Genomic DNA, 16,498 nt, shown 5'->3' on the forward strand with positions numbered 1-16,498 from the left:
TTGACGAAAGTTTTTTAAGCCATGTAAACCATCATAACTTTTTTTAAATTCTTACTCCTATTAATAATTATTAAAATTACACTTTTTACTCGTACTTATAAATACTTGTATTGTTATATTACTAATTTTATCGTCATATTTGTAATTCATCTCCAAGGTTAGATCAGTTCTTGTATAATCTATGTGTTGTTCGATACTGCTTTTGAATTTTTAATGTACGTAATTTTTTTTCTCTATTCTGACAAACTTTCTATTTTTCTTATATCTTATTAATTATTTTATCATCCGTTTTTAGTCATAATAAAATATGCTCGTATATTGAGTAAAAGTTAAATTATCATACAATAGAAGTATTTTTTTTCATGAATTTTTTTCCTCTAAAAAAAACTCCAAGAGACAAAAAAACCACATACTGAGCTTGCAGTATATAATCGTTAAAAATGACGGAACAACCGACAGAATATACGACGGTACGAAAATTCTTTTATCTCAAGAAAAGTTAAAGAGAGTCCGGGAGTGTACTGAACGGTCGCAGATGTTTCTTCACGCCGCACCTGCTACCCAGTCTTAAAAATACGAGCCTCTTCTTACCCATAAATACCACGGAAAACTTTACGAACTAGCATCAACGCTCATTTTGATTGCCTTTGAGTGTTCCGGAACTGTTAAAATAATTTGCATATTTTTTTTATGAAATAATAAATTTTTTTAATGCGGTTTTTTCCCTATATTACATATATAGATAAAAGTGGTACTGTGGAAAACTATAAAAAATAATTACCATAGTTCAATGCTGTTTTTTTAATGATTTGAATCTACGATTAATTGGATTGTCTCTTGAACACAAGTTTCGTTATGTACGTGAGTCATTTCACAAAAACTGCGATATTCTATGAAGCCTATGTTTAAAAACAACGGAGCGAATTATTTCGAGTCGGAACTTTTTTAAACGGTGTAAACCAATTGTCCCTAAATGCATTTTTGGGATCGTGTCGACAAAATTTTTTGCGTGGCTGTAAGGTTGAAAAAATAGGTTAAAATGTCATTACCGTAACGCGAAGCATTTAAAAATTTCATTTTTTACGGCTTATGGGGTCTAGACATTAATTTTTTAATTTGTTTACGATGTAGTATCTAAAAATTTAAAGTGTTGAGCGCGCCTTGTCTGATAGTTTAGAAAGAAAAAAAAATTATGTCTTCAAGTACGGAACATTTTATTTGTGAAGTCTACTTTTGCGCCACTTTTGAATTGCGCACCACAAATGATTTAATTTAGTCAAGTGATTCATTTTAAGGGTGCGTTTAGATGGAGTCTGGGAGTCTGCCAGACTGGCATTGAAGCCCATAAGAGTGAGAGAGAGGTTTATCAGGTGACCACATCTAACCTCTCTCTCACTCTTATGGGCTTCAATGCCAGTCTGGCAGACTCCATCTAAACGCAGTTTACGCAGTCTAAGATACTTAAAATTAATCGTTGTGTATTCCGGAGTGTACAAGAATACTGTCAATTTTTCGGCAGCCCCAAATTTTCATTTGTCTATTTGTAGTATCGTCGCGAGTACATAGTGTTTTTCCCGGTAAAATAGGCGGTCATTACTGTAACGCCCCTAATCTCCGAGAAATTTAAAATCATCGACTAGATGACTATAGTGTACGAAAGGGTCTGGGGCGCAGATGTGATAAACGAAATTCCGTTGAAAAATTTCCTCTTTGAGGCTTCACAATCGCAACATAAGTACCGCCCTTTTTAAATTTCTTAGAAAATGCATTTAAATTAACATAGATTTTTAATAAACGATCGTAGAGTTGGGCCCAAAAGTTTCCAACTAGTTTGGAAATTATATAGCTTGGAAAAAATAATTCAAAAAGTCTAAACATTAAATTGAAAAATCTCAATTAGGGCGTGAAAATATCGCAGTTTTTGCGAAATGACCCATGTGAGCCATTAACATTCCAATTGTTGACAATTAATAAATGAAAAATACTATTTCTGGCAAATAGAATAATGCAATTCCAAAAAGGTTTCTTTATTAAAAATAAATTTCAAAGGTCATGTTATAAAATAACGTAAAATAACGAAAGCTCATCCGCACCGTGTGATATACAATTCATTCCCGAAAATTCAAGCTGAAATTTGAGGACAATTATAAATAACAGAATAATTAAAAAAAAAAAAAAAAAAAGCGAATACCTCCTGATGTGTTCGCTCACGTCATCGATACGTAATTGCACTTGGGGTCGTCAACAATCGTACGATGGATCGTAACCAGAAATGAAAACTAATGTCTGTACATAGTGGCACTCACCCCAAGAGCCGGTGTCGGTCATAGTATGTGCTCCGAAAATCATTCGCACCAGCCGCGTGGTAATGAAAAAAAGGGGTGTGCTATGTATAATTAGGTCGCGTGGCGTTCCCTCCGCGACTCGTCGACCCCCGTAAGGAAAACATCACGTGTGATTATATTCTCGCGAGAATAAAATACGTGCGACTCGCTCGCCGATTTTGTATATATATATATATATATATATACTTACGATTCATCCCTTTAACACTGTGCAATACTTCGCTTACATCAGAGGTATATACAAGAGAGTATAAATATATACCTACAAGTGAAAGTGTTGACGAGACATGATGAATCGATGTGTTCCAACTATATGTACACTTTCTTCCCGACAATCTATTTTCATTTTGTAAATTGACACCAGCGTGTGGGTTCGAGTACTGTATATAATGCGTATTGTGATGGTTGTTTCGTCGCGGGCGAGTTTAATCCAAGTTGTATAGGGCGCGTGCGAGCAATTTTCTCCTTGTGGGATACAATGACCATGTTGGAAGGCAAAAATTATCATATATGGATGGATCACGTATGTTTGACTGATTGCGTATGTGCCATTTTGGTGGATATTTTAATATAGGAGTGAAACGGCTACGGGGATTAACCCGCAGTTAAATTTAGGCAAAAAAAATTAAAATAATTATACCCGAGTATCATTTGTATGACTAAGCTTGTGACTACGTATAACGTTGTATCTTTCAAATATATCCTTTCACTTGTAGAAAATAAAAAAATTTTGTACCCGAAGTTGTAGTTTAACGAATAGAGGTACAAAAATGTATATGTTTGAAAGACCCACACACTTTTTTTTTACCGTAGGGGTGGATTTTCATCGATTGTATCGGGGAAAAAATACGTTAAATCATTTACTCGAGATCTAAAACTCAAGCACTGTCTTTTATGTAATTTTTAAAAGAACACAAACCGATTAAAAAACGCAACGTAAATAAAAATAGGAAAAAGCCATGTTTTAGAACGAAAAATAACAAAACTAGTTCAGTTTTTGCATAAACTTAATCACTTGTGTTCATTTGATAAAACATCAAGGCTGACATCAAAAAAAGCTGTATAATACACGCACCAAATTTGAGTAGAATAAGATTTATATCTGTAAACTTTTCAAGTGCCACTTCAACTATTGATACGTTGAGCTTTTGTTTTACGCCAAAAATAATTTAACAATGTACTTCGGTACTCAAGCAAAAATCATCTCATTCGTTCAATTATTAATAAAAAAATGCAACAAAAACACTTATTATAAGAAATAATGAAATACAGATTTGAGACTAGATACGTGCCTTTCTAACACTTATCAGTTTTTTAGGCACGACTGATACTCAGGAGTGCCTTATATTTTTGCCATAGCAAAAAGTGTAAGTACCCTTCAAACTTATTGTTTTCGTGTAGAAAAAGTTTTGGTACAAAAAAAGTTGCAATCACGGACCTCAGCGTCAGGGGTGTATGTATGTATGTATGTATGATGGGCGTAATCAAGTTTTTTGATTAACTCATGCAGTTTTTGTCGGATTGGGCTGAAATTTTACAAATAGCTTCGTTTTTTATATCTTACGTGATGGTTTAAAATCTGTGAGGTTTCCTCTTTTAGAAAAAAATGGCAGTCGTTTAAAGATGGCACTTTCAGTGAAAAAAAAATAGTTTTTTGGCTATGACTTTATAACGTGATATTTTTGAGGTTCACTGTGAAAGACAAAATTGTAAATATACTTGAAATACAACTTTTTCGTATTTAAAATTTTCGTCCAGGATGTAACCCAAACGTTCTGTGAACCAAAAAGTGCTCGTAAAATGAATAAAAAGTCGTTTTCCCCTATCCAACTTTTTTGTTTTGCACTTGAGACAACAAATTAAACGTGATAGTTGAAGGTCTCGTCAAAACACAATTTTTTTGTATTTAACATATTTAGTTATGATATTAAATTTAGGCTCTAAATCGCAAAAATGCCGAAAAATTGCAGATTTATCATTTTCCCCTATCTAACTTACTCATTTTTTTTATTCACATTTCAGATTACAAAGTTAATGTAAAACTCATAGATATTGAAAAAATATAACTTTTTTTAAACTAAAATTATGTCTGTAAGATAAAATTAACGCCATAAATCGCAAAGGGCGATAATCATTGTGTTCTAAGGCTTCCTTTATTTCATCCTGTGGGAATGTGTACATTTTTTTACCAACCCTACAGTCTACACCGAACAGTACCAACTTTTTACACAGTGTGATAATAATAGTAATGTATTCCCTCGTATCAGTTTTGCGCGCCTTAAATGCAAAAACGCAGTTTTTGTATAAATTTAGCCGCTTGTTTTTTTTCTTTAATGTAATTTTATTTAGTCATTAAATATTGTAACGACAATGAACAACTTATATGGGCAATCAGTATAATAATTTATAGTAATTGTTACTTACAAAATTTCATAATAATTGATAAAAAACAATAGATATTACAAAACTATAAGTTTCAATTAGTTACGATGTATAACAACAATTGAAAAAGCATCATCCACATGGTACACACAGTATGTTATAATCATTTTGCATTTAATGACTTTAGTTCTTCTGTCAAGGTTGAAGTTCAAAAATCAAATAAAAAATAATTTTTATTTTAAATAAATTAAAACACAAAATTTTTTTGATAAAATTATTTTAGATAAAAATAATATGCGCTAGCAGGGAAACTTTTGTAGAGGGCAGCAGCAAATGGCAACGATATCGGGAAGCTGTTCGAAAAAATCAATACTTTTTATCATGTAAGGGTAACACTAAGATTAAACTATAGGTATGATTGAATTATTAAGTCAAAGAATAGCTGCCATAGCTTTATTTTACTGCTAAACAATAAAATTGTGTAGATAATACATATCTAAGTGTGATGAATTTTACATAAATTCTTTTCCTAATGTAAAAAAATGCATGAATACTTAGAGTATCAAAAGAAGAAACAAAAATAAGTTTCAAGTTCTTAGTATAATAAACGTATATCAAACTTTTTCACAAAATAAGAGAAAGTTTTCAATTTTTAATAAAAAAAAAAAAAAAAGTAATCCTACGTGGATAAAAATTTTTTAATCAAAATGAGATTTAAGTTTAAACTAGAGTTATTAAACTTGTAATATCAAAAAGTTCCTATACCTAGTTGACTTTGAATAAAATTTTCCTGAACTTATCTTCATTGTACATGCCAAATACGTAACTTGAAAACCAAAAAATGAAATAAAAAATCTGCTTTATCGATTAATTAAGTTTAAACGAAACGCACTTATTTAATAAATTTTACCTCCAATAGTGTTTAAGCTCTATAGTTCTATATGCTTTCTTTATATCTCAATACTTTTTAAAATAAAGAAAATCTTTAAAAACATTTGCTGTCAATTGACAATAACAGCATCAATCACTCATGGTAAAATTGATAAATTAAATGTAACAAGTGGAGGGTACGTCGTTTGTTATTCCATACAAGCTCCCATAGTAGGAAGTAAAAAAAAATAAACATGCTATGGAATACACAAAAGCTTTGAAACCAGTGCAATTCATATTTACTATTTTCATTAGTTTTAGCAGATCTTTTAAATCATTTTCAGAAAAAACTACATTTTCCTGATTTCGTTTCAAAATACTTAAGGTTGATTTTTTAATTCCTATTTTCACAGCTTGACGGAGTATTTTTCTTGTCAATGATTTATCATAACTCTAAAATAACACAATATAATTTGATAATAGTTACAAAGCAATCTTATTAATATACAAATGAAAATTCTTAGATAAAAATTATTGTAATGAAAAAACTCACTTCTTCAGGAGCAAAAATCTTTGGCCAGTTTTCTCGGCAAGCTTGACAGTCACAAATGAAATTATACGTTTTTAAATAAAGTTGTCTCTCTACTTTATCCGTTATCATATTGCCCCCATAGTTTATGTACAACTACAAAGAGTTAAATTAAAATAATTAAATTAGTTAATATTATTGTTTACTTTTACTGATACTACGTAGTTTACAAATGAAACCATAGAGAGAGAAAAAAACAGTAACAATAAAAATAATCTTCATGGCATTTATGAATTTTTTCTCAATTAATAGTAGCATAATAATTATATTAAAATCATTGTCATGAATTACCTGTTGTCCTTTTTTAACCGCTGTTCTAGTATACAACACTATCTCTTGATTACAAGTAAAAAACCTTTCTACATTTTGACAGCAGCTATGATTGAAGAGACTACAAAACGGAGCAATAATTGATCCAATCCCGTTGATTTTGCTATCTACTTTTATCACTTCCGATTTATAGCAGAAATTTGAAAAATCAAACTGTAAAAGTAATTATATACTAAATATGTCACGTAAATACAAACACGAAACGACAAAGGGAGTTATAATAAAAAATTAGTTTTCAAACTATGTTCTAATAGATGAAGTGTTTTTCTTGGGGATAATATATTTTTAGAATAAATAACAAAGATGATCAGCATTAAGTATTAAAGCCGTAAAATATGGCAATGATATACTAGGGATCAAAAATATATATTGAAAAAAGACATAAACTAAAACTTGAGATACTTAACTGAGAAAGTATTATGCCTTAAAATAAGGTATAACTTAAGTAGTGTTGTTTCGGCAAATGCAACAAGCTTTTTCTTAACTGTAAAGATATTACCAAAGGTATTTTTAGGAAATACAGTAGTCGATTGGAGTAATATGATTACTATATTCGACCACAAACTGTTCATAATACTGAAATCAGTGGTATCCTCCGATAAGTTGCATATAGACTTAAATTTATAGCTTTGAAATATATTATTATCAAAAAATCCGTTTATGCTCGAATCTAAAACAAAATTTTCTTCAACTAGATTGAAAGATAAAAAAAATCATGTTAGTAATCGTAATATTTACTTTTGTTCTCAAGGTCATCAATATCCTTCATCATTTTGGCTAAACCTTCTTTTCTGGCTGTCATAATAAATATTCTCAACGTTAGTACCAAAGAGTAGCCACCTTTAGGGTCATTTATGTTATTTAATACTGGAAGTACTAAGCATTCGGCATCGTGATACAGTGAAAAAGCTTCTTCCTTGCACTTTTCCGAACAAAAAACAACATCCACGCAGAAATCACATGGAATTGCATTCCATGCCAGATTCAAACAATGGGTGCAATTGAGATACATGAAAGATTTCTTAACTACAGAAGCAAAAGCCTTCTCTACTGCAATAACAGTGCCAGGTTCCATATCTTGTGCTGCAATGATGTGCCTGCCATACTTTTCATTAAAACTGATAGCAATTGACTCCGATGCACAAGGAATATTTTTGGAGGCTTTCATTCTTGCCTTCAACGGAATTTTCTCATCACGACAAGCAGAATCCTGATTTTTATCCTTTAGGACTAAACAATCAGCTCTACGAGCAGCAAGTTTAGCCTTCAGTTTTTCAGATTTGGTGATCTGAGTGGCCATTTGAACGTCCACCAGACACTCTTCATATCTTTTCAGGTGCAACAGGAGGGCAGACCTGTTACCATAGGCCAAGGCTAGTTCCTCCGAGCCACTTTCTGCCAGAGCTGCACTCTGGGTGTAAAGGGACAGAATTCTTGAGTGCGTTTCTTTGTCATGGCCATTTTTGGCATAGAGTTTGTTGCCCTCTTGACGAGTCTTTATGGACTTGGCCGTATTTTTCTTAACAGGAACAGTAGACTGGTTCTTTTCAGCTGATTTACTCTGCATTGGATTAGAATGGAGTTTCATAAACTTTTCCATCAAGTTATCCATCACAATATAGCTATTTCTGACTGTTGACCTACGGAGAACTGTAAACAAATAAACTTCAACAAAGATCAGTATATCAACCAACAGAAAATAACGTGTTCTCACACTTCTGTTATCTTAATCATATTTAAAGCCAGATAATATAGAAAAAGGGACGTATCCGATTTTCTCTGTTTTAACTAAGCTCTAATAAAAAAAAAAATTAGACTCCAATAAATACAAATATAAATATACACATATCACCCAAGGTATACACTACTTTTACCAACGAATAATTGATGCTATATATTTATTTTCAAATGTTCAAATTAATTATCTTTTACTCTTTGTTTAATCTTTTTCAACAACGTATATGATGTATTATATATTATTTACCTACTTACCTATACACTGCTTTGTCTTTGGTCGTGACACTCGTGACTTATGACTATCGTAAATTTAATACACCACCCTGATACTTAGTCAGCATTCCTGATCTATCGAGACTGGAATACTGGATTTGGCTTGGAAAGTAAAACTTCAACGTTTCCTACTGTGTACCCACTGTGCGTGTACTATATATATTTTCTTAAGTACTTATTTGTGTAAGTACTGTAACTTTCTTTCGCGGCATAAATATTTGAAGCGGGCGTAATTTCAGGACTTTTCCCCGCGTAAAGGGAGCATGTTGGTCAACCTGGTCGCCAGTGACGCCAGTCCTCTCCCTCCACGACTTGTTCAAAACCGCGAAGCTGTAATTCGTATGGCAACTAGTAAAGGGCCCTAAGCCGGCTTAGCGAAGCTTGGAAGGCAAAAACAATTTTTTATCAAAAATGGAGCAGCCCCACACTTTTTTTAAAAAAGTCTCAAGAAATTCCGTATTTTTTGGCATTATTCTTTATTTATACTTGCATACGAACGTCCTCTCGCTGCGTTCGCGTAAAGAACACGATTGGAAGGGATTAAGGAAGGGCGGAGGGGGAGGCAGTGTTTGGCAATTTGGCTTGAGTTAAAAAATTGAAAGTTTATACGTAAATTTTTTTTTTTTTATTTTACAAGGCTTTAAAAGCATGGACAACAAGCCATGTAACTTCTCCCATACACATTCTAACGGCGAATCTTTCAACGGACTATTCAACAAAATAGTATATTCTCAAAGTTTTCGAGTACTCTTAGTGCACTTTACAACTTATCTTCGTTATAGTGTTATTAAATATAAAATATATTAGAAATATCTTACGCAAAAGCTCATTACAAAAAAACTTGAGGTATACCTCTTACAGTACAAGTGACTTAAACGCCATACAATAATAAAATTTGCAAAACTTCTTGGCTTTGAAAAAAAAAAATATAAGCGTGTAAAACGCGAAAAAAGGTATCAAAAATAATTTGTATAATTTTTTGTTTGAAATTTGCTGGATAAGAACTACAAGCTCTAAACTAAAATTTGATTGCCACAAGAGCAAAATACAGAAGGAAAAAAAAGTTTATGTTGCTTTGGCATTATTAAACTATGAGATTACACCAGCACAGCAACTTGAAGTCTCAGATTAAAATTAAAACTTAATATAATTCGCACACAGTGACATTAGTGCAACTTGGTAATAAAAAAAACACTGAAATACATGTATGTTAACACTCGTCAGGTATGTCATTCTTGACGCCGTACAAATTTCCAAAAAAGAAAATAAAATAGAATAAACATTGTAGAGAAGACACGAAAGCATGCCAGCAAGTATAATACTTGTTTACCCCCTTCATGACTTTGACGAAATCTTTGTAAGTTCTCTCTGACACAGTTAATTTTGTGAAACCTCTATTGAAAATTTCCATGGTTGAATCCTGCACTCCAGCTTTGTCGAGTTCTTTGGAAAATTTCATCATAGTTTTCTCATCATACTTCTAAAATCAAATAACGTAGGTACTATTTGATGCAACAAAATATTATTCCGGACTATGTCCATAGATTATTTTTATGTGAATGAATAAATTCATGAACAAGTCAAATAGTCTTGCAGTCTCAACAACTTGAAACTATTTTAGGACAAAATTAAAAAAAATAAAACTCACTTCGTTTGACAAAGAATTAATATCCCAGTTCTCATTGCAAGCTTCGCAAGTACAAGTGAAATCATATCTTCTTTTCAAATAACTTTGTCTTTCCTTTTTTTCCATATAAATATTAGATCCATAATTTATGCACAACTGTAAAATTCCACATAATTGGTAAAAAAATTTTTCACTCATAAGAATGCGTGTATTAATCTAAAATTACACTGATAAATTACCTGTTGTCCTTTCTTAATCACTGCTGTAGTAAATAATACTATCTCTTGATCACGTGTAAAAAATCTCTCCACATTATGAGAGCAGTTATGATTAAAGAGGCTACCAAACGGAGAAAGCATGACTCCTAATGCAGGCGCTTCCTCGACTTGATTCGAGTACTTTGGGTCCGTTACGCACCATGTTGGGTAATCCAACTGTAAAATTTATTAATGCAGAAAAATAATAAGAAAGTTTGGCGATTTTGCATAAGATGAGTTTTAATTTTAGCAAACATTAAAAATACTCAACTGAGAAAGAATTTTCCTCTACAATATAATATACCTTGTACAGTATATTTTTGGCAATTGAGATAGCATCACTACAGGTATTTTCATTCAGGATGTTGGTATTTTTGTGTAAAAAATTTATTACATCTGACAGTACAGTTTCAACGTAGTCTACTTTACTGTTACTGCCAGATAAATTATAAATAGACTTAAATTTACTACTTTGAAATGTACCATTATCGAAAAATCCATTAACACTTGCATCTTTAAATAAAAATGTCGATTATTACATTGACTGGATAGCAAAACACGTCTCATATTTAATACTTACCCTCGTTGTTCTCAATTTCTTGGGCATTTTTAATCATGCTAGCAAAGCCGTCTGTCTTGAGGGACTTAATAAATAATTTTATGGCCAGACGTACATGCCAATTTCCCCTAAAGTTAAATAGAGGAAGTAACATGCATTCTACGTCGTGATACTGCAATAGAGCTTCTTCCTTGCAGTTTTCAGAACAAAATATAGCAACAGCACAAGAATCACATGGAATTGCATTCCAGGCAAGATCCAAGCAATGGGTACAATTGAGATAGATAGTAGACTCTACAGGAGCAGTAACAAAAGCTTTTTCTATCACGATGATTGAGCCAGGGTCGATTTTTTCAGTTGCAACAATATGCCTACCATACTTGTCATCAAATTTGATGGTTATTGATTTGGATGCGCATGGAATCACTTTCGAATTTTTCACTCTTGAACTCAAGGGAGTCGGTAGCTTTTTTGGCTGTGAATCTTTTGTCTTGTCTTTCAATGCCAAACAATCAGCTCTGCGAGCAGCAAGTTTAGCCTTCAGTTTTTCAGATTTGGTAATCTGAGTGGCCCTTTCAATGTCCACCAGACACTCTTTATATCTTTTCAGGTGCAACAGGAGGGCAGACCTATTACCATAGGCCAAGGCTAGTTCCTCCGAGCCACTTTCTGCCAGAGCTGCGCTTTTGGTGTAGAAGGACAGTATCTTGGAATGCTCATTCTGGTCATGATCTTGGCTTTTGTAAAACTTGTTTCCCTCCTGACGTGTTTCAATGGACTTGGTGGTATTTTTCTTGGAAGCAGCAGTACTGTCAAAAGGTTTGGCAAGATCACGCAATGGTTGCAACATTTTTAGCATCTGTGCCCTCAACTCGGCCTGACTCATGGTTAAATTCTAGTAATGTTTATAATCTACGAATACAAACAAAAATTTTTTCTTTCAAAGTAGGCTTCAAATTTCTCAAGCTGATTGGATTCGTGCAGTGTTCTTTTCTTCCATAGAAGCAAAAGAAATTAAATTAGACAACATTACAAAAAGGACTTAAGTAGAGATATGCTTTGCTGCAAGAAACTGTTTTACATAGAATTTGAACTTTTCAAAAAATAAGTAAAGGCAATAACATCTATAATAAATAACGATTAAAGAGGAGACTTAGGTGACTCGAAATAAACTTAATTAATTATCAACTAATAATAAGGACTACATTTTTAGAACGAGACAACTTTATTTAAAATCATGAGATTAATGATTGAAAAATAGAATACTACTAACTGTGTACCTGGCGTGTTGAACTTGTTAGCACGTGCATATAGATTAATATCATAAAGAAAAAGAAACCTTCATTGATTCATGCACAATTCGCTTCAAATGTTCCAGATTCCAGATCCAGTTCTTATAGGGCAGAGATTAGTGCAGACACCAAGTACAAACCGCGCCGGATGGGTAACACTGTAGTTCACCTAAATCCGTTGTTTCACCTAAGACTCTGAAAGCGTGGAGGGGGTAACCTGTCCAGTTCCACCCAAGTGCTAAGGCGTGTTCGACTATTTGACTTCACATATGACATATATACGTACGGTACTACATATGTCGTCACCCAATGACCTGTGGCACTTACTGGCTGCTCTTATAAATAACTAGCAGCCCCCCGTCTCGGCTTCGACGGAGACTTACTAAATAAAACACCGTAGTGTGTTGACATGTAATGTGAAACATTTTCAGTTAGAAATTTTACACATTATTCCTGATACATCTCAGAACAAAAATCTTCTTATTAAAAACATATTTTTTCGGAATCCATACAGTTAATTTGGTCAAATAATAAGGTGTAAAAATTCGAAAAAATAATTATGCTGAAAAGTACCGTGCGTTCTTTAAGCCATAAAATAATCGTTGGCCGTACAGGGCCGTTGATTTACAGTTTCTCCCGTGTAATTCACGAAAACGGCTATTTTTTAAGTCTGTTATGATTTTAAACCCCCAAAAAATTTATATTAAAAAAAAATTTTTTTTCTCATATCTCACAACTTTATTACCAGGGCAACAAAGTCCTGGACCTTAAACCCTACATTTTTATTGCCACAAAAACACAAATACATTTTCTACTTATAAAAAATCTGAAGTAGGATCTTTAAAGATTTCAGAGATTGCTGTGAGGGTACAATGAAAAGCTGATCTCTCACGTAATGGACTCTTAAGTTGACGATTTTGACGCTGCTGTTTCAATCTCGATAAATTTTCTGCGTCAGTTTCTTGACGCCTCAAATTGTATTCATTAGATACATTTGAGGTTTTCTTTCCAATATACCCTTTTGCGACTATTGGTATGCTTACAACTTTTATGACCCCTAAAGGCTATTTTCAGTCAACTTTGTTAAGTTCTAATATATTTGTTGGCAAGGTAGTTGGACGTCCGATGGCCCTAAAAAGGACCGGTGAGCTTCTTCAGTTAACTCTTTCTTGACTGCAGTTAACAGCAATTGTGACTGCCTGGAGACCTCAGGGTGATCTTCTCTGACTTGCTGTTGAAGACCCAGACTGATCGGGAGAAAAAATACACAGTCTGAAGCTTTGGGGCTAGTTGTAGTGCTCTTTCCCAACGTCTCCTGGCATAATGTCGAAGACGTTGGTGTCTAAAGCACCTTTTTTATTTTGCAGATTTAGTTGTTTTGGTGATCTTAGATGGGGAGATTGGTTAGTGATACTTGTCCAGTGGAGGCTGTCCCGTTGGCTCAAGTTTTTTTTCCTTTATAGCTGTTATAGGTTTGCCCAGCGCAGACCTTGGAGAGGATCAGTGATTCCTGGTTGAATGCTTAGAGTCGAGAGGGTAATATAGGGTCGTCGGTCACCGGGTTTTCCAGCCTTGCGAAGAACAACTCCGCAAGTGACGTCTGTTAGTGAATGGCTGACTTGGTTTAATAGTGCCCGTCTTTAGTTAATATAGTCTTTTAGTCGACGAATCGCTTCCGGAAATGGTAATAAAAATGTATTTGTTGGCAAGGTAGTTTACACTTAAGTGGATCGATCCTAAAAAGAACCGATGAAATTAATTAATGGTTAAGTAGGGAACGTAAATACTTATAATGGCGCTAAAAAGCGCCAGTGGTGAAACTTCCAGGCTATTCTTATTCCTGATGATGAAGAGCTGGCTACGGTTGCTTGATTCTTACCCTGGAAGTCTCGATATACGGAGACTGTGATGGAGGGAGGTACGCTGCTGACCAAAGAATATCTCGTCTCGTGTCGTTCCCCGGATAACATACCGCTCATCGTTAGACGGGAACATGTGGGTAAGCGCATTGGGGACGCGACGACCAAGAAGGTAGCCGTTGTGACTGCCCGTGCCCCTCAGAGCTGTTTTCTCTTGCTTACATTTGTAGCCACAAATTTTCTAACTATACCAGGTGGGATGGTGGGACTGCCACACAACTCTGATGAGTTGGAGCAGATTGTGCTCTAGCTAAATGTGTCTCCTGGTATTGTGGCAAAGACGGCATCGGTTGGAATTAATTTTTTTTTTTTGATCGCACTCGTCGAGATTCAGGGCGAACGGACACGTAGGTCCCTTTCCCCCTTAGAGAAGAGTGTTGTCCGTAACCTGGATACCCAGCTGCAGGACTATCACCAGCATTCTCTGGAGTACTTGTTGAGCTGCCGAAGCTCGATTATTCAGGATACGATACGCTCCGGCTTATTATAACCACACTTATTTAATTATGTTGCAGGTAGCTTCGATTTTATGTCGACGCCACCTAGCGGATTTTACTGAACTAAAGTGAAAAGCTGGTGTAATTTTGCAAAACTTTGAGCTCATTTATTGCTATTGTTATTAAATTTTTTAAGATAAAAACTATACTAAAACCATCTAGGAAGTATCATGAATCAGTGTGCAAAATTTCAACAAAATCGGTTCAGTAGTTTTCGCGGTTAGCGATTACAACGGTCTTAGCGCTTCTGCTTTATATATTAGTAAGATAAGATTATAAATTCATTTATTAATAATACAAGCGTCAATTACCCAATGGCCCAGGGCGCTTAGTGTTAGTGGCAAATATCTAAAATAATAAATTGTAAAATTTTATAACACAAGCAGCTATCACTGGCCACTCTATTCATTAATAATTTATTACTTAATAGAGCATCCAGTAAGCGCCCCCAGGTTATTGGGTATTTGGCGCCTGTGTTATTAATGAATAAATTATTATTTTATATATTTGCCACTAAGCGCCCTGGGCCATTGGGTAATTGGCGCTTGTATTATTAATAAATGAATTTATAATTATTTATAAGAGCAGCCAGTAAGTGCCACGGGTCATTGGGTGACGACATATGTAGTACCGTACGTATATGTCATATGTGAAGTCAAATAGTCGAACACGCCTTAGCACTTGGGTGGAACTGGACAGGTTACCCCCTCCACGCTTTCAGAGTCTTAGGTGAAACAACGGATTTAGGTGAACTATACAGTGTTACCGCCGCATGCAGCTTAACCTCGGAGATCGATGGAACTGCAACTCTACCGTATACGTAGCGCCACCGCGACCACTTCCTTCATCATCGAATTCATCGATCATCATTGCTATAGAGGCGCGAAAAAAATCAATAAGAACTTATCAATATGCGGAGATCATGAAATAATAGTGCTTCCTTACGTGTATTAAACAATTAATCAGAAATACAAGTTATTTAAAATGATATAATATTTGTGTAGCAAATTTCATTAAATCCTTTAAAAGTTGTAAGGATATTTCAGTACTCCGTATAATAAAAAATATACATTTTCACGGTAAAAACCGTTTAACATTGAGTTACGACTGAAACCTTGCTAACAGTTAAAACTTAATTAAACAGGTTACTATGATCTGACGTTGAAAAACGTAAACACGATATTCCATGACAGTGTCTATTCATAATATACAATGTTTGATCGTAAAATATTTTGATATATCTACATACGCCATTTCGAGGTACAGTTAAACTTATAAAAAATTATGAATTTAGTGTTAGTTTTAATAAATGCTTTAATAAAATCTTTAAAACCTTTTACATCATTTGCTGATACCAGTAAATTATTATTTGGTTTTACAGCATAAGAACTTTTATGGACCTATAATGCTGTTACAAAATTATCTTGGTTTGTTGATGAGTATACCTCGGAGTATACCTTCAGTCGCTGTATTAGGTTTTGGTGTAGATACACATGTATTAAGTATATCCCCTTAAAAGTTTTTTCCAAGAAAGTTGTGGCTATAAGCTCGAATTAATTGCCAACTCATCAGCCCGATATGTATAGTATGTTTTTCTAGAGGTCTCATCAAATTACTTTCAAGTTATCTATTTACTTACCATTGTGTATTTTTCCTTTCAATTTGACGAGTAATACATACCCGACTTTTCACTTTCATAAAAATTTTCAATATTCAATCCTTTTCAACATGTAAAAAAATAAGTAAACATTTAAAATTTTTTGTACCATGGAAAATCTTGCTCATTTAATTTCCAAGTTATAAGTTTAATAATACCGTTAA

The 16,498-nt window shown here is 33.7% G+C and overlaps 2 protein-coding genes across 4 annotated transcripts; both read right to left on the reverse strand.

The window, feature by feature from the left end:
- Positions 1 to 7,070: 7,070 nt before the first annotated feature.
- LOC149373347 (protein-lysine N-methyltransferase SMYD4-like) lies at positions 7,071 to 8,662 on the reverse strand (the record flags this gene model as incomplete). The annotated part of the gene is made up of 3 exons (XM_089597475.1): positions 8,509 to 8,662; positions 7,255 to 8,181; positions 7,071 to 7,186 (listed from the first exon to the last, which is right to left on the reverse strand). Coding segments are annotated over exons 2-3 (990 nt in total), but the record flags the coding sequence as incomplete, so codon positions are not given.
- An 862-nt stretch (positions 8,663 to 9,524) lies between these two features.
- On the reverse strand, positions 9,525 to 12,408 carry LOC149373348 (protein-lysine N-methyltransferase SMYD4-like). 3 transcript variants are annotated; one of them, XM_089597375.1, is made up of 6 exons: positions 12,250 to 12,408; positions 10,991 to 11,881; positions 10,682 to 10,923; positions 10,393 to 10,587; positions 10,175 to 10,309; positions 9,525 to 10,006 (listed from the first exon to the last, which is right to left on the reverse strand). In XM_089597375.1, exons 2-6 carry the CDS (start codon positions 11,853 to 11,855, stop codon positions 9,737 to 9,739), a joined length of 1,707 nt encoding a protein of 568 aa, XP_089453501.1. In that variant the 5' UTR covers positions 11,856 to 11,881; positions 12,250 to 12,408; the 3' UTR covers positions 9,525 to 9,736. The 3 variants fall into 3 exon arrangements, with proteins under 3 accessions (XP_089453501.1, XP_089453502.1, XP_089453504.1); XM_089597376.1 differs by having other exon boundaries at positions 12,243 to 12,408; XM_089597378.1 differs by lacking the exon at positions 12,250 to 12,408 and having other exon boundaries at positions 9,525 to 10,003; positions 10,991 to 11,947.
- Between the last annotated feature and the right edge of the window lie 4,090 nt (positions 12,409 to 16,498).

Source organism: Copidosoma floridanum, unplaced genomic scaffold, assembly GCF_036245765.1.
Source record: "Copidosoma floridanum isolate Cflo_tuat_1 unplaced genomic scaffold, Cflo_Japanese_pri ptg000032l, whole genome shotgun sequence".
Taxonomy (NCBI): Eukaryota; Metazoa; Arthropoda; class Insecta; order Hymenoptera; family Encyrtidae; genus Copidosoma; species Copidosoma floridanum.